Raw genomic sequence first — 19,062 nt, forward strand, 5'->3', positions numbered from 1 at the left:
AAGATAACTACCAAGTGCGTGCAAGCTAAGTTGTTTCAGTCATGTACGACTCTTTGTGACTTACAGACCATAGCCTGTTAGGTTCCTCTGTCCATGGGATTCTCCACCCAAGAAGACTGGAGTGGGTTGCCATTTCCTCCTCCAGGGGATATTCCCAACCCCGAGATTGAACCTATGTCTCCTGGATTGGCAGGCAGATTCTTTACCACAAGCGCCACCTGTGAAGCCCACTCGGTCAGGGGAATATGACTTCAAGTTATAAAGCAAGAGCTAAGAGGGCAATATGAGGGCCAATTAATAAAATATATAAAAATGGCAAGTTGATTTAAGTTCGTTTCCTTAATAACTATCAAAAGAAACATCAGGCTTAAAAAAAAAACAGAACAAGAAGTTACAAAAGATGGATCTTAAGATAAAAAAGAAACAGATAATATTCATATTCTTAGGTGAGGGGGGAAATGCTTTTTACCATATTTCTTTTTCAAGAAAAAAGATTAAGTCAGCCTAATTCCAAAGGAGGTAAATTTATTTTGCTTTGTTTAGAAATTATACTTGGAATTCTCTGGCGATTCAGTGGGTAGGACTCTGCGCTTTCACTGTCAAGAGCCTGGGTTCAATCCCTGATCTGGATGCTGAGATCCTACAAGTCTGGCAGTGCAGCCAAAAAAAGGGGGTAAATGCATCAGTTCTTTAAAAAAGAAATTATATTTGTTGTGATATAAAAGACAAAATTAAAACCATAAGCATGCAGGAAGCTGATGGATATTAAGGTACTCAAAAGCCAAATTAATGGAAAAGTCTACAATAAACACAAGTTGCACCCATACCAAAAGGCCATTAGAATGCTGACATATGGGACACATACAATACATATTTGTCAAATTAATGAATAGATGAATATACTTAGGTATATTCATGAACATACATAGGTCACACTATTATTCTTTCTCCTTTTTTATTAAGCCAAACTGCTAACTCTGACATATTTTTCTATAAATACCATCTAAAGAGGGGGAAGACGCTGGCATTAGAAACAATTTATAATTTTATAATTCTACAACTTAAGATCCCTATTTAATATATCATGATGGTAGAACTTAGAATTCTCCAGTGAAGTCTAAGGAATTTTTTTCCTTACAATTTAAAATTGTAGACCATATAGAGTATCTTAACAGCATATGGCACAGTACATGTGATCATCTGAGAATAATTCAGTTTCATAAAAAATGCAAATTTAACAGTAGTGCATTAATTCATGCCAACTCTGCTCTCAAGACAACCACCAGGGACCTTCTCCATGAAATCAATATGCATACATCTATTTAACTTTTATCACTGGATAAGTAAATATCACGCTATAGACCACTCAGGTATTCATTATTCACAGGCCAAGAGCAAATTTAAAAGTGGGTTGGTAGTGTCAAGTTGTTAACGAATCAATCAATAACTGGTCCGCTGTTTTAGTCTGCCAAATGAGGTCAAAGATGCACAACATCTGGAGGGTGGGCTGTCAATCTGCTGCCAAGGAGCAATCTGTTTACAGCAGAGGGTTCTGTGTTTCACTGGCTCTAGTGGAAACCTGAAGTCATATTCTGTCTTCTCTGGCTTTAATGAGCACGATACTATCCCTCAGATACTGAAAGGACTCAGATCCCCAAGAACCACAGTGGGAAATGAGATTCTGTTGGCTTCCGATAATGTCTGAGATGGAGAAAGAACAAGAAAACAGTTGAGTGCCTTACATGATGAGGAGCAAGTGGTTTAATTCTCAAAGCTCCCATTTTGGTTGCTTTCAAAGCAAGATTTTTGCTTTTTTTTTTTTTTTAGGGATCACATGTATTTATAAGCAGCGAATTGTCCCCCAAAGTTACCAAATATAGTTTCACTTTTAGAAAAATCTCATCCTTTAAGTATGAGTCCTGTTAGATGCCACCTTCATGGTGTCAAGCCCCCCAAAACATCATCCCCTGTACATTAACTTTAGGATGCTCATCACTCCTATTTCCCATCACAGAGAGCCAATACACTGCCCTGTGTCTGAGGCCACGTGCCCAATGTTTCAGTTAAGAGACAGCGAAAATGAAATGAAGAAAAGGAAGTTTGGTCACTAGAATAAAGCTGAACTTCACAGTTGCTTCCTCGATTTACACCATGTGACAAAAACAAACATCTACAAAGTGTCAGCAATGGCAGCAACAGAGCTCGAAAAGTATTGCCCATTTTTCCTTCTCATCCATTCAAAGAACCAATAGCAAGATTCAACCCAAAGCCAAACAAATGATGCTTTAAATTTTAATTATGAGAATGGAAGACACTAGCAGGTCATGACATCCTTCCCACTAACAGCAAGAGGAACCCCTTTTCACCTCTTACTCATCTCTGTGACCTGATCTACAGGGAGAACATGACTATTTGTTTTCAGAGGTAAAACTTAACATCAGCACACATGCACATCCCTGCTGGAAGCAAGTCGTGCTGGGTTTTAAAAGAATCTGCACAGTATTTATTTACCCTCCTGTCTTATTTCCTGGGTGAAAGGTTTAATTAATACTTCATCCTACAAACAGTCCTCACAAGAAATAGCTTTAGGTTTATAGTTTATAAACATCCTAACAGTGAGCTGCTCTTCCTGGGATGGCAGTTTTCTCACTGTAGGTTCCGTCACTTCAATGGAAATCTCAGCCCCCTCCCTTGATGAGTGTGGAGTCCATAAAATGGGCCACAAAGAGTTGGGAAAACATCCTCGGTACCTTTTTCTCTTCTCATCTAAGATGCTCAGTGTACACTTTCACTCCAGAGCACAAATTAAAGCATTCCCTGGTCACCGCAGCAAACCGCACTGCTGTGTCGCTCCCATTGCATCCCCACCTCCCGCCCCCCGCTGTTTATCAGGTTGACAGCCGAGAGCACACAACCCAGAATGTTAGAAACAACAGCAGCGCCTGTGGTTTGCGCCCCCGCCCCTCCCCACCCGCGCCCGCACAGAAACCGCACCCACTTCCCACCGCCCGCCTCTCCGCGGGCCTTACCCGGCCCAGGAGGTTGTCCTGAAGCAGCGTCTCCTGCAGCACCGGGGCCACCTCCTCCAAGCTCAACATGTGGCAGAGGTCGGTGAGCTCCTCCTGTCCCAGGGACCCGGTGCCCGTCGTGTCAAAACTGTCAAACAGCTCCTTGAGTCGGGCCTCATGCTGGTCCTGCTCTGCCTCATCCATCCCATCGCCCGCAGCGCTCACCTGCGCGGGACAGAGATAAGGCCCGTCACGGCGGCGCCGGAGTCCTGCCGCCCCTCCGCAGGCCGCCCCCACGCCTGCCCGCCCCTTGGGAAGGGTGTGACGTGGGCCCCACGTTCTGGCCTATCGGGGCCTTGTGAGGGTCAGCGGGGGAGGGAGGTAACACCGCACACCTCCCGTGAAGCCTCTGGGCCTCCAGGACCCAGTGCAGGCGGGGGAGCTCCCGCACACACTCACACCAGATGCACACCCGTGAGGTCGGGGCCTGGCGGGGTAAGGGTCACCAGAAGGAAGGAGTCTCCTGGGCAGAAAGGCGCCTTTCTCTCCTGCCCAGCCTCAGGCAGGCAGCCACTGTGTCAAACTCAAGACTGAGAGTGGTCAGGACTCAGAGAAGGTGAAAAGCCACTCCTGCCATCCAGCCCTTCCAAATGAAGTGATTGTTAGTGACAACAGACTGCAGGACCAGAGCGCCCATGCAATACAGCAAGCTCCAGAAGAACTGCCAGATGTTGCAGTCTGCCAAACGGTTTCATTTCTCTCCCTTCAGCCTAGCTGCCCCTCTTTGTAGTCAGACCGGAGGGCTGCAGCGAAGAGGCACTGGGTGAACATGTCTGATATAAAACCACCCCTGTTTACATGAGACCCAATGCCTCATACATGAGTTCCTCAAAAAATGCCAACTCAATTAACTTCACTTCTGCAATTACCTGAGGTGCGACAGGAAGAGTATTCCCTGAAGCTTGCTTTAGCCCCAGGGAGCTTTAGGTAAGGCCTAGTTGCCTAGAGAAAGAGGAAAACACCACTTCAGGCTTTTAGAAAGACAGTGGGATTCGAAAGAGCCACAGACCACATGTGAATCATGCAGAATCTTAGGACCCTCTAAAATCTAGACCATCTCACCTCTGTACTCCTGGTGAAGAGGTCTTCCATCTCTCTGACCCACCCCAATTCCAGCCTTTCCATTTTTCCATCTTTCACAGGATTCATGAAAACACAGAGTCATCAATAACTCTCAGAATTATTTTTGTTAAAATATATATCGTAAAATTCTAGCTCCTCTTCCAGTTGAAGAATGAAACTTGGTTTTTCGCTTGCATAATCATTCACTTTTATTGTGTTGGGATTTCCAATGAAAGCCTGAAACATTTGCATCTGAAGGTACCTTCACCATGATGCAATAGAAGCCAAACACGGCAGACATATATTCCCTTGAGAGGGTGACCTCAGCCATCTCAAACACGACTTGCAGCATTAGCCTCTTGACTATAAAAAGCAGCACCCAATAAATAAATACATAAATAAAGTATTTATCTTGCCAATATATTTTTTCTTGGGATAAAAAAGATAACATGGAATCCACTCTATTAACAGAATTTTGAGTGTGCAGTACCGTATCGTTCACTATATATGCACTGTTATACAGCAGCTCTCTAGAACTTCTCCATCCTGCATGACTGAAACTCTACCCTCACTCCCCAGTAACCCTCCATTTCTCCTCTGCTAGCCCCTGGCACACCAATATTCTACTTTTAAAAGCACACATTTAAGTAAACAAAGTCCTGGATCAGAAAACTGTAACTTAGAGGTGATATTATAGTGCAGATTTTTACAATCACGGGGACCACACACATTAAGATGTTGCACACAGCCAGACCTGAAAATAAACAAGCCTTCCAGACTACATCAGTGCTGCTCTAGGCTGTGTTGCCTCTTTCCTCAGACAACTGTTCAAAATATGACAAGCTAACACAGAGCGAACAACCATCCCCAGGGTCTCAGCAGAACTGAGTGAACTCAGAAGATGGATCAAACAGCTGGGCTGCTCATTAAAGGGATAGAGGTAATGTTCTGCTCCAGGCTCCTGGTCTCCAAGGTCTCCTCTCCTAATTATCAGTTTCTCTATTATGGTGCTGCTAGCTCTGGCTGCCTTCCCAGGGTTGGTCTGTTGGCTTAACTAATCAGCACGTAAATGTTTACAAAATAACTTGACATAAACATCAAAACACCAGAAAGGAACAACCAAGGTGTTAGGCAAAGCTATAACCCACTCCAGTATTCTTGCCTGGAAAATCCCATGGACAGAGATGCCTTGCGGACTATAGTCCATGCGGCTGCAAGAGAGTTGGACACAACTGAGCACAAAAGTTAGGAATTTAGACAATGCCAAGGCTTGGCTAATGAAATTCACTTAGCGTCTGCCCACCGCATCATCAACTAAGATCTGTTGAGAATCCCCAAGACCCTCAGGTATTTTCAAGGTTTTAAGCTCTCAGACTTAGTGTCTGTTTTACAGTCCCCCAGGCTAGAATTTTTTTAAATTTATTTATTTTTAATTTTTTTGGCCATCTTTTTTTATCCCAAGAAAAATTATATTGGCAAGATACACTTTTTTTTTTTTTTAAAGGTGCTGCTTTCTATAGTCGAGGGGCTAGTTCCCGTGGCACGTGGGATCTCAGTTCCCCAAGCAGGGATCAAACCCAAGTGCCCTGCAGTGGAAGTGTGGAGTCTTAACCACTGAACTGTCAGGAAAGTCCCTAGGCTAGAATCTGATCAACTTCATAAAAGTTAGACTATTCTGCTTCTTCCTGATTTTGCATATTTTTTTAAAATGCAAAAGTGAAAGAACTCTAACACTTCCCCTTCTAAAAATTAGTTTTTAAGGGGTGGAAACTTGACCATCTAAACCAATGAAAGAGGACCATAAAAATCACAACAGTTATGTGTATCTGAGTTTATTCACCCATTGGCAACTGTAACCATATTTGTTTTCTAGTCTTCGAGTCTGTTTCTGTTTTGTAAATAAATTCATTTGTACTTCAATTTAAAAAGAAAAAACACCTCACAATGTACTAAGAAGTCTCAATCTTATTCATGGCTTTGAATGGTTTTGATGTTTATGTCACACTCTCAAGTTATTTTGTTTATCAGTTTGAACTGATAAACTATCACACCCTACTCTTTACAAGGTCACTGGATTTTCACTAATTCAAACCTTTCATTTCATAGCAATTTTCCTTTTTTATCTCTTTATTTCATCTCCCTCCTTCTCAAGAACTGTGCTCAGTAACACATTCTTTTGACTTAACAGGAAAAACAGCCCCACCCCTGCAGAACAAATGATCATATGGAAACATCCAAAAGATGTTACATATGGTTGACAAGTTGTCAGTACTCTTCTGGCACAAAAGGCGTTTTTACTGGTTGATATTATTCCCCAAATGTTCATCAGTTATTTCATGTGCAAGAATTATTTTTCTCCTCATTTGGCAGAAATTTCTTTAACGGCAAGGTCCATGATTTCAGTTTCTTTTCTAGCTTCCCAATGCTTAGTACAGTCTATTCTTCATACCAGGGACTCAGTAAACGTCATGGAGTTAGTAAATGAGATACCTTGCAAGGAAACTTACCCTGAATGAACATTATAGAAATGAGCATACGAAGACTGTGAAACACCCATTTCTTCCACAAGAAGACATAACCAAGCATAAGTTGAAGGCAAGCACTCACTGCCAACTGCACCATGGAAACCATACTAAGTTTGATTCTATAAGTAATTAAGGATTCACAAACTTTAACTGCAATTTTGTTGTTGTTACAGGATATGATTTTGGAGGAAAATCTGTACTAAAATACTTTCCCAAGTTCCCTTGTCTAGAGAATGAGAATAATAATACCCAGCTGGAAGGTTGTTTTGAGTGTTAAACATGGCAAGCAAGAGCAGCTAATCCCAGAGGAAATTGGTACAAGAGGGTAATTGAGAAAACAACCAAGAAAATACATGCAATTTACAAAGGAGCGGTAAACTGAAGAGGGGTAACTTATATACATCAACTGGCCAGAGTCCTGCCTTCCAAAAATCAAAACAGGAGCTGTGGAATACCCTAGAAAGCAAGAACAGTTGGGGGACGTATTATGCATATAAGCAATATCATATGACTAAATGGTACTGCAGTAGGTAATGTTCAGGGCTTCCTCAATCTTCAAAGGCAGATTATTGTTAATTTAATGTCAAAAAAAAAAAAAAAAAAACCCAGAAAGGCTGAACTATAGATGAGAGCTCAGAAGATTTTTTTGTTTTTCTTTTTAATTTCTGAGAATTTACTATAAGTCTGGCCCTGAGTATTTCACATAAATGATCTCATTTAATCCTCCTAATTCTTTAAAGTAGATATCATATTCCCATTTAATATGTAGAAACTGGGGCCTGGCAAAGTTAAGCTACTTGTCCGATGATTTAACATGAAAAATGGCCATGGGCCCGGGACTTGAACTCTGGTATGACTCTAAATTATACTATCTGTCAACCTTACACATGCACACAGCACACATGAATGGGACCTCTGGTATGGTATCATTGACAAATCTCTCATCTCCACTTTTATGTATTAACCAGCTATATGGTACCAAGCACTAGAAACCATCATGGAATACCTGGTGGCCACAAACTCCTCCAAATTGGAATGAGGAAGAGTGTGGTTCCTTCCTCCCTACATCCTTTGATTCATTTATTGAATAACTATGGGTTAGATAGCATCACCAACTCAATGGACACGAATCTGAGCAAACTCTGGGAGATACTGAAGCCTGGCATACTGCAGTCCAAGGGGTCACAAAGAGTCAGGCACAACTTAGTGACTGAACAACACCAACCACAGAGCCTATGAGGCTCAAAGGATGCACAGAATAAGCATCCTCTATTTTCTAAAGTAGCTTTGGGATTTATGGCAAAGAAGAAATACATTTTTACACAAAAATGTTCACGAAGAGTCCTGTGTCTTCAATAACGGGCATAGTCCAGAAACAGATAACTGTTAATACTTAAGTATGTCTAATCTGTGTAATTCAATGCTTTCCAGAGTGAGAGCCCAGTTGACACTCACCAGTGACAGGAATCTTACTTAGAGATGAAGGAAGTTGGGTTTTGAGTAATAAATTGTCCCTCAAATTTCCAAGGACAATTTCAGTTTTATAAAGCCTGCCGCAAGCCTGGACCTCTACCATACACCTTTTCAATCAAATTGCCAGAAACCTCTATGACACCTTTAGAATTAAACAGCCAGTGTGGGTAATATTTTGGAGTTCTAACCAGGGATAGTTAAATAAGAGGCAGATGCACCAAGCCATTAATCATAACATTTACCACCCAACAACCAGCCAAAATGAGAACGATTCAGAGCATTTTCCTTCCAAATAACTCAAAACAAGGCTGCCAGGATGTGCTGTCCCTGACAGGGATGTCCATCAGAGACCACTGTCACTGTGCTCCCCTCAGCAACCCCAGCCGATGAAATCACAGTGCCGTCTGGGATTGGAAAAGAGTGAGGTGGAGGTGTGGGCGGGACAATAAAGTCCCTAATATAAGGCCAGCATGAAGTAGATCGGTGAACTTGTGAACCTTCCAGCATCCAAGGTATAGAAAGGAGCTTATAAGAATGGTCAGACCAACCAAAGGGAACGTCTGCTCTGGCCAAAAGGAGTGAAAAGGGGACAAAGTCTGGCAAGAGAAAACCAAATAATAAATGAGCACAATGCCAGAGTCCGTAGCCCAGGCCTTTTATTTCACCTCCAGATGGTTCAGCAGCTGAACAGCTACAAGGAATGTCTGGATGGCCCTCTTGGCTCAGCAGCTTTCCCCGAGTATCATAATAGATGCTTTTGGATCTGTGTTCAGACATAGCTGTTGGGGGTCCACAGCCCAGGCAGTGACCACTAAGTGACTAATTTAGTTATTTTATAACAAAAGTGATGAACATGGACTAGCTCTGCTTTGGCTAAGCTTTTCATTCATGCCTTTTGCTTTCACTGTTTGGCATGTCAGAGCCTCATAATACCAATGGTCAAACTAGAATGTTTCTTTTTCTTCACTCTTTTCTGCAAACACTTTAATTTGTTGCAAAGATTTCCATTTTGGACCAATTTCAGCATAAAATGACACAGTGACAAGAATAAATTTAAGTTTAGCAAGAAGCTTAACAGAAAAAGCAATGCACCCCCATTCCCCATTTACGTGTTGATGTAGAATATTTCTGTCAAAAACTGCTGCTCATCAAACCGATTACTGTCAGAGAGTCTCTCTCAGCTCCGATAGCACCTCACTTCTAGCTGGATACTAAAAGCACAAGAGTATCAGCAAGAATAAAATCAGAATGTAAAAATATAACACAAAAACTTAAATGTCACCACACAGTGGGAAAAAAATCACATTAAATTTGAAAGAAAATAACAAACTTTGCTGACTACAATTAAAAAAAATTTAAGGGTATCCCACTAGCATTTATTCTAAAACATAACAGGCCTTAGTATTTTACTTTCCTGAAATGATTTAACAAACCCAAGTTTTTGTTAAACCTAATAGCTAGGTGGATTACCCAATCAAGTCTTAACTCAGGATGGCTGGAGTTAACTCATTAGCCTGGCACAGGGTAGCTTCAATAACCTGTAATCAGCTACTAAGTAAAATTTCAGAAGTACAAAACAGAGGTTCATGTTTGTTACTCTCCTAAAAGAGATAGCTTGTAACAACTTTCACTTCTTGAGCCACTTTTACTTAAATTAATGTCTGCAGCTCTGACTATGGCTCCCTGGAGTATAGCGCTTGTCTTCTCATATCTATAATCAATATTTTCCTAGCTTTGTTTTTTAAGTGAGTTTTAGATCATAAATAGTTTGTCATTTTTCCATCTAAAAGCTTGAACAAATGGTAATTGCTGTTATGAACTGCAATAAAAATGTGTCCTGCTTTCAAATAAAGTTGCTCACTGGCATATTCCCATCTTTCAAATTTATATTTTATTTGTGAATAGGACAAAAATATCTTCTTGCAAGCTTCAGTAAATCTCTCCACAAGCCCCTGCCCAACAGATGTAAGTTCAATAGCCAGAATTCAAACCACATAATTTATTGGCTTACAAATGAATTGACATCTATAAAAATAAACCTCCTGAAAAGGCTGCAGGCTGTCTGAATCGTTCTAAAATGCTCCGACTAAATGTGCCAACCCTTTATCAATATAAGGCTGATAAAATGTATTTTCATTATCAACATAAAACAGAAGCATCAAGATCGGTGAAATGTTAGTTTAAAAAGTCATTTGCAGTGACATTTAAAACAATTTATTTGAACAACATTTGACGTATGATAAAAATGTTGGCCTATTAAGATTGTCTGTTCAAAATTCATTGGAGCCCTATTCTCCGCCTCTGTGACAGTTAACATCTTTTGATATTAAGGCTCATCACATATCTAAAATGAAAAAAGGACAAGAAAAAAGACACCCATGGCATTCTGAGCATGTGCCTATAAAAATGACTGATCCTGACATTTGACTGCAAAGACCATGCCTGTGATGGCTTCCTTTCCATTGCCCCCTATAAAGCCTCTTCCTGCCTTGGCAATATCTTTGCTGATGTCCAACCCATCTGGAACATCCGTAACTCCTACCCTTTATCTACACTGCAATTCAGAATGCTTTCCTCTAAGGAATCACCAGAAACCAGCTGAAAATAAACAAATCTGCCAAGAAACTCCCCAGCAGTTCACTTCACCTCTCTGAGGACACTGACAACAGCTAGGAGACCACAATAAACTGTTTTGTCAGCCAGCCTGTCATGTCACTGTTACAAACAGTCTGGGAATTTTCACAGCCCTCTTCAACTCTAGAGCATAAACCTGACAATATTTCAGGTCAATTACCAACACGCTAACCACCAAAGAGGACTCAAAATTAAACGGACACTGAAACAAACAAACATGTCCTTGCAGACTGTCAAGCCTCAGGAAACAAGTCAACATATAAATTTATGTTAATATATTTTAGGGGTCTGGATTGAGAACCCTCGCTGGTCTCAGAAGCTCAGCCTGAGTGCCTCTGTGGACTTTAGTGGGATTCTAATCCTAAAAAAGCTATCACCTCAGTCACGACAGACAATGACGGTGATTCATTTTGATTTCACAAATCCAGGAGTTAATTTCTATGACAAGCTTATGTCAGGAGTTCCTCAACACCAGGAAGGGATCTGGCCCAGTCAAGTAAAGAAAGCAGAAGATCCCATAATAGCTAAGCTGTCTAGAAACAAGGTACATGGTAGCACAATCTTTCCAGCTCCCATTTCATTTACACTTAAGCCTGGGTTTGTCAGGGTTGAGGCTGGGAAATCGCCCCTTCCTATCTCTATCTCTTTCAACTACACAGAAAGAGCTTTCAGCAGTCAACTGTCTCCATCAGCCTTGTCCTTTTGTCAGGGACCGGTTTGATAGCTGCAGAAGCCCACCCTCTGGAACCCTGGAAGCTTCTCTGGCTACACACCACACTTCATTCCGTGGGTCTGGCGGTCAAGGGTTTCAGGCAATAAACCGAGCGTCATTTTGTTCTTCCCGTTTTCTCAGTAGTCGCACGGGGAAAGTCTTTCTCTATGCACTGATCACTCGCACCTTCTAAAATTCCCACTGTATCAAACAGCTCTCCGCGACTCAGTCCAGACTAACACCTCGGGGTCCCCCGGGCAGGTTTCCCTTCAATTTCTCAGTCACAGTGCTGCCTGGCTACAGAACAACCACCCTTTCTGCTCCCTCCAGGATTCAAGTCCGGTCCTGGACCTGCACACAGTAGCCGCTTTCAGCCGGCAGTGCGGGCGGGGACCCTGCGGGGTGCGGAGGTGCCCAGCCCCGGCTGAGCTGCGGTGCCGGCGGAGGGCGAGGTGAGGCCGGAGCGCGGGTGCGCCGCCCAGGTGCCTCCCAACTCGAGATGGAGATGCGTCCCCCGACCCGCCTGTCTATCGCTACCCCCGGACACCTCGGGCACCCCATTGTGTCTCGAAGCAGCAGCTCCCTCGGCCCCCGCCGTCCTCGCTTACCTTCTGTCGGCCTCTCCGTTGCGCCCGCACAGCCGGCCGCTGCCTCCAGCGCTCTGCAAAGCGGGGAGGGACGCTTTGTTAGGGCTCCAGAAGCCGGACAATACTTCGCAGCCGGCTCCGGGGTTCTGGGCGGGCGTCCTTCAAAAGGACGCGAATGGGGACCAGTTCGAGCGTCATTTCCATATGTAAGGGGCCAGCACTCACAAAAGCGCTGCTCCTGGGGACTGCGGCGCGCATCCTCCCCGCCCGCCGACCCGCCCCCGCCGCCCACGCTCCGGGACGGGCCCCTCCTCCGCCTCCCAAGCCGCCCCCTCCCCGCCTGCTTCTCCGCTGACGCCCGGGTCCGAGCCCGGTGCCTGGCCACCCGGTTCCTCGCTGCCGACAGCCACCACCCGGCCGCAGACCCGGAGGGGGATCCCCAGCCTGTCCCGATGCCGGGGCCACCCGGGCGCGCAGGGCCTCGCCGACGGCGCGGGGGCAGCACGAGGCCTCCAAGCACCCCCAGGCCGCGGGACCCGGGTCCCCGGGAGCCGACTGCGCGCTCACCGCGTCCCGGAGCTCAGGCGCCCGGCGTCGCCGCGGGTACCATGGCCGCGGGGGCACTCGGGACTCGGAGGCGGCGGCGGCGGTGGCAGCTGGACGGCCGCACCCAGCGCGCTCGGCTCCCGGCTCCGCCGCGGCCACCCGAAGCCTTGGACGGCGGGGAGGAAGGGCCAGGCCCGCGCGGGGAGGAGGAGCCAGGGCGACGCCTGCCCGGGCGCGACTCCTCCTCCGCGGCCCGCGCAGCTGGGGCCGCTGAGGGAGGAGCGCTGGGCGCCGCCCGGGCCCTCTCGGAGTCAGTCCGCCACCCTCCCTTCCACGGGGACTGCTCCTCGTGTGGCCGAAGCCCGGAGGTGCTCGGTCCCGACCGCTGGGGCGGACGCCGCGGAGTCCGGGGCTTGCTGGGACGCGGGTGGGGGAGGTCAGCGACCTGAAGTCGACCCTCTGCCCCTTCCTTCCAGAAACTCGTGCACACGCCCCTCCGTGCCGAGGACACCCGGCCAGCAAAGTCTCCGGGTCGGGGAAGGGGCCCGCCTCCAGCCCGTGGGACCGTAAGATGGGGATTCGGGTGCCTCTTGTGCCCCCAGGAGGCCTTGGATTTCTCGGCCCTCGAGCGCCCACTGGCGGTCATTGGAAGAGGGTCCCGGGAGGCTGAAGAGCTCCAGGCTTGACCCTGAACCCCAGCCAGTGAGTGCGACCCTCCTACCAGTCTAGACTGGCTTCCGCCCACCTGCCCACCATGTCCTTCTGTGGCTACATCCAACCCTGTGTCACTAGCCACACCCGAGGGAAAATCCCTGGAGTCGGAAATTCTCAGGCCTGTGATTGCTTGGTATCTACCGCCTCCTCCCTCCTACCCTTACCCAGGGGCTCCCCCAGAGTCTCTGCTTCTCACTTCCCCCATCTCTACACTTCTGATCTGAAGGCAAATCCGACTCCGGTCCGGGCCTAGAGGCGTTGGCTGTGGGCCGGAGGTGACACCATTTTTCTCTCTGGGCTGCAGAGTTAAATGCGTTGCTCTTGAAGAAGGAGCCGCCTGATTTAGCCTGGTTGAACTTACCTGGTGGCTCAGACGGTAAAGCGTCTGCCTACAATGTGAGAGACCCGGGTTCGATTCCTGGGTCGAGAAGATCCTCTGGAGAAGGAAATAGCAACCCACTCCAGTACTGTTGCCTGGAATATCCCGTGGACGGAGGAGCCTGGTAGTCTACAATCCATGGGGTCGCAAAGAGTCGGACACGGCTGAGCGGCTAAACTAAACTTTCACCAGCCTGGTTATTTCAGCTGGAAACTGGAGAATGTTCCCTTGCTACTGAAAGAACAAGGGGTAGACGGGAAGAAACTAGCATTTTCTGAGAATCCAGTGTGCTGGAAACTTGACAAATGGTTTTACCTAATCCTCGCAGCACCTTTAGGAGCCAAACATTATTCCATCCATTTGCAAATGAGGAAACCAGGCCTCAGAGAAGTTAAGGAGGTTGCTCAAGACCACACAGCTAGTTGGCAGAGCTAGGATTCAAAAGCAGGTCACATTTGTGACAAAATTGCACAGAACTAAATATATACTCACAGGAACAAGGTGAGCATAAAACTGGTGGCATTTGAATAAGGCCCTAGGATTGTTTTGATGTCATTTTCCAGGTTGTGACATTATATTACAATTATGCAAAATGTTATCATTGGGGAAAATTGGGGAAAAGGTCTATAAGGAACCTCTCTGTATTATTTCTTACAACTTAATATAATTGACAGATAACTGAAAATAAAGTTTGGGGTTTGTTTGTTTTATGCAGACCAGCTTTATTTTAGAAACCAAATGCTATTCTCTCAACACATGCACATGGGAATAAGCAAAAGGAAAGGTTCATGCCCCTCTCTCCCCACTCTTTAACAGTCTTGGGCAAACATGCACACACACACACACTCATGTACTTTATGCATGGTTGTTCAGGAATAATTACACAACATACATACACACTGTTTGTTATGGGAAGAGCTAACCTGTTATCAGAATCCTTACATAAATGTCATAAATAAGAGAATATGTTCACTGGGGACTAAAACAGCCAACAGTCCTAGAAGGTGAGAATGAAGAGTGTTTTGGTTTTTTTCCAGAATGAAATAATGCCATTTGCAGCAACATGAATGGACCTAGGGATTATCATACTAAGTGAAGTAAGTCAGAAAGAGAAGGACAAATATCATATAATATCATTTATATGTGGAATCTAAAATAAGACACAAATGAACATATCTATGAAACGAACAACCTCACAGGCATAGAGAACAGACTAGTGGTTGCCAAGGGGGAGGTGGGTGGATGAGGGAAGGATTGGGAGTTTGGGATTAACAGATGCAAACTAATATATATAGGATGGATACACAAGAAGGTCCTAAGTATAGCACATGGAACTATATTAAATATCCTGTGATAAACCATAATGGAAAAGAATATGAAAAAGAATATATGTACATGTGTAACATATATATGTGTGTATGTATAACTGAAACTCTTTGCTCTACAGCAGAAATTAACACATTATAAATCAACTATGCGATAAAATAAGATTTAAAAAGATTTTTTTCCCCTTGTTTCATCTAGTTTCTGCCATGCGAGTCTCACCATACAAGTTCTCTCCCCAGGCATCACTTTTTTTTTTTTTCCAGGCACCACTTTTTAACTTGCAAGAATCCTTAAGGATGAGACTGTCATTCATTTCCAGCAGTGATTCTTGGGGTTGAGGAGATGTTCCCTGTGGAGAAAACTCAGAATTGGCGGGGATTGTGTCATTTCAAAACCACAAGATACTCTTTCACGAGGGGAGTAAATTGAGTGGAGTTAATGCTGAAAATTACACACAATTTCCAGCTTCGCTATAAAGGAGGAGAAAGTGTGCAGCGTGGCTACTTGATGGTGTAGCTTTGCAATTACAATCCTGCCAGTGAAGATCACTTAATGTAGATCTTTTAACAAAGATCACAATGTACCTGCAATTTAGGTTGCACAGGGTGAAAGGTTAGTCTTGGTCCAGACTGAGTCACTGGAAGAAAGCAGGGAATTACCTCAGAAGCTATCACTTGAGTTTTCCTCTGTTAAACAAAAAATAAAGATAAGAGCAGAAATAGTGGCCAAACATCAACTCTACATTATATGCAATGTAAGAAAAAAATGAAAAGAAATATAAATATTTACCCAGAGTTAATACCCTTCACATTCCTTATCTCTTGCTGTTTATCGCCACTGATATCAGCTCTCACTTTAAGAAGAGCCTTGTTCAGGGACCTAGTGTCCTTAAAGTTTTTTGTAGTCAACACTTCCCAATGGCTTTCTGCTACATTTTCCAGTCCTGGATTGGCTTTCTTAGATTGTTAAAAAAGCTGTAAAAAGTTACCTAAAAAGTAGTCCAGGGAAAAGAAAGTTATTCTTTGTGTCTTCCTGCAGTAACTCTGTAATGATTAATTTAGAGTCAAGATAACAGAAGTTAATTAAAAGAGGGAGTGGGGGTGGGAGATTCAAACTTAGTAAATGTCCTGGAATCTGCAGAGTTATCTTTTTCTGATTAAGGAAAGGCTACAGCTCTAACCAAACTGTGTACTCTCCCTCAAAGTCATAGTTGGCTTTATGTTATTTCATAATTGCAGAATAGTAAAAACAAACAAAAAACCTAAACTAAAACTCTCCTGTCACTGTGTGGTAACTCCCAGCTCCTTCTACACTTAGTGTCTTTCTTATTTCTCTGATGGTTTGAACTAATCAGGACAGTGTTTGTGTAAGCAGTAGAGCTGCATCAGGGAGGGCCAAGTACATAAAGCAGATTATCAGTAATAATCCAACACAGGGACTGTCTGGGTGAAAAGGACATCACCCTCTCCCCAAAGGCCTAAGGACATGGGTGGTGAAAGGAGGAAGGGCAAAATCTGGGTTCCAGACTCACAAGTCAAAGACCACGAGTTTGCATGACAAAATACTGATGGTAAGAACCCAAGAATATGCCCTCAAGAAACAAGAGATACACAGGAGAGGGATGGGAAAGAGACAGAAAGCAAACAGATTTACATTTCCTAATTTGTGCCTTAGGAATTAGGATGCTCTCTTTATCTTCCCTCATTCAGCAAAAATAACTTATTTTTAATTGGAGGACAATTACTTTGCAATGTTGTGTTGTTGTGTTTCTGCCATACAACAATGTGAAAATCAGCCAGAAGTATATACATACCCGCTCTCTCTTGAGCCTTCCTGCCACCCCACCCTACCCGTCCCACTTCCCATTACTTATCTATTTTTACATATGGTAATGTATGTGTTTCAATGTTACTCTCTCAATTCATCCCACACTCTCCTTTCCCCACTGTGTCCACAAATCTGTTCTCTATGTCTGTGCTTCCATTGCTGCCCTGCAAATAAGTTCATTAGTACCATTTTTCTAGACTCCATATATATGCGTGAATATACGACATTTGTTTTTGTTTACTTACTTCACTCTGTCCAACAGGCTCTAGGTTCAGCCACCTCAGTTTAAATGACTCAAATTTCTTCCTTTTTGTGGCTGAGTAATATTCCATTGTATGTATATATGTATCACAACTTCTTGATCCATTCATTTGTCAGTGGACATCTAGGTTGCTTCCATGTCCTGGCTATTGTAAAGATTATTTTTTAAAAGTAAGCATTAAACACCTATTCCATGTCCACTACTCTCCCGGGAGTCAAGAGGTGTTCAGAAGAAACCCCAGCCTTGGTCCTTACCCTTGAGGAATGTGTTACTGTGCCTGGGGAAGGCAAAACGATGCACATAGGAGAGAGTGAGGGAACTCTGTGCGGTGGTGCTGGATTCTAGTCAGGTCCTAGAGCTGGGGACACACAGGTATATAGCATAGCAGAGAAGAGAGGAGTGATTTCCCTAAAACATGTCTTCTATCAAGTTGTTCAGCCCATTGCCTTTCATATCAGGTCCTAGATCTTCCTCCTGATATTCAAGGCCCTACTTGATCCATGCAAATATACGTACCTTCACTGTCTCCAGACAAGCGACCCTCCTCCCACTGTGCTCCTAAGTGCCTCTGCAGCTCCCCTCTGCTACTCTTTCTGCCCAGATTATCAGTTTGAAGACATATTTGATGCCCTGTCTCTGTCCACTGTTCTTTGTTTGACCCAGCAGTTCATGCACAGCAGGAAGTAGTTATTGAACATGTATCCTTGGGAGCCCACAGATTAAACTTTGAGGTGTTTTCCAAATACTTGGACCTCACGTGGAGAAGAGATGTCTCCTATGTGTGCATGGTGGGGTAGGGAGGCTGGTCTTCACTCTTTTTGCATGTATCTGGGATCTGGAAATATTCTACTGTTCTAAAGATGTAAGGTCTAAAGACTGACACAGTTTCCTTCAAAGTAGAAGAGATTAAAATTCTAATTTAAGAACCATTGGCATTCCTTCACCTCACACTCTTAAACATTCAGTCATCATGACCTGAAATCCCTACCTTTTTTTTTTCTTTAAAGAAAGAGACCTTTGAATGGAAAATGATATAACATTTTCCCCCAAGCAAGAGTACTTTAAGTTTTCTAGATTTGAGGCACACACAAAAGAAATGAGAATCAAGAAATATTAAAAAAAAAAAAAGTTTTTAAATAAATAAAACAGTTCTGTTCAAAGAAGGCGAGCTACAAGTGTAATTCAAAAATTTCTAGTAGTCATATTTTTTAAAGTAAAAATGAGCAAGTAAAATGTTTATATTTTATTTAACTCAATATATGCTCAATATTATCATTTTAACATGTAGTCAATATAAAAATTATGAATGATATGAGTTACATAAGTGGCTGCACTAAGTCTAAAATCTAGTGTGTATTTTGCAGCTTGTCTCCACTCAGACTAGCTGCCTACGGCTGGTGGTTGCTGTTTCAGGGAGTGCAATGTTAGAACAAGAAGAGGGTTCTTATTCCTCCCACCCAGCACCTTGTTGTGATGAGGAGCCTGTGTTCAGGAGGGCTTGGTGATTTGCTCAAGCTCATGTATCAGTCTCCTGGGCTGGGCTCATCCATACCCACACTTGCCCATCTATGCAGGTTTATGGGTGATGCAAACCACCTTCTTGGAATGAAACACAGTTTTAAAATATTCTTAAAAACCACCACCCTCTAAAACCTTTGGACGCCTAAGAGTATTTTAAAAAACAAAATTTCAGAAGAAAATAGCCCAGTGTGCCCTATTCTAACACTTAGAGGTGACAACCATGTAGGCCATTTGTCAACACCTGTCCCAGCACCTACCTGTTTTCTGCTCAGTTGTACCCACACCTGAGGGGACTCTGAGAGGGAGGGCTGGAGGCCCAGAAGGTAATCACTGCTGTGTGTGCTTGTCCTCCAGGGATGAGTGGGAGGGGTGCGCTCCATCCTCCAGCCTTCATCCTGCCCACATCAGCTCCTGCCGGCATCCCAA

At 44.0% G+C, this 19,062-nt stretch overlaps 1 protein-coding gene across 5 annotated transcripts in view; it reads right to left on the bottom strand.

The window, feature by feature from the left end:
• Positions 1-12,708, bottom strand: part of NIN (ninein) — a 100,673-nt gene extending 87,965 nt beyond the window's left edge. For all 5 annotated transcript variants that reach the window (XM_043471649.1, XM_043471647.1, XM_043471648.1 and 2 more), the window contains exons 1-3: positions 12,629-12,708; positions 12,083-12,135; positions 3,030-3,233 (exon numbers count right to left, since the gene is read on the bottom strand). In XM_043471649.1, the coding sequence (XP_043327584.1) occupies positions 3,030-3,212 (183 nt within the window). In that variant the 5' untranslated portion in view covers positions 3,213-3,233; positions 12,083-12,135; positions 12,629-12,708. The remainder of the gene's footprint in view (positions 1-3,029; positions 3,234-12,082; positions 12,136-12,628) is intronic.
• Between the last annotated feature and the right edge of the window lie 6,354 nt (positions 12,709-19,062).

The sequence above is a fragment of the Cervus canadensis genome, chromosome 6 (assembly GCF_019320065.1).
Source record: "Cervus canadensis isolate Bull #8, Minnesota chromosome 6, ASM1932006v1, whole genome shotgun sequence".
NCBI lineage: Eukaryota > Metazoa > Chordata > Mammalia > Artiodactyla > Cervidae > Cervus > Cervus canadensis.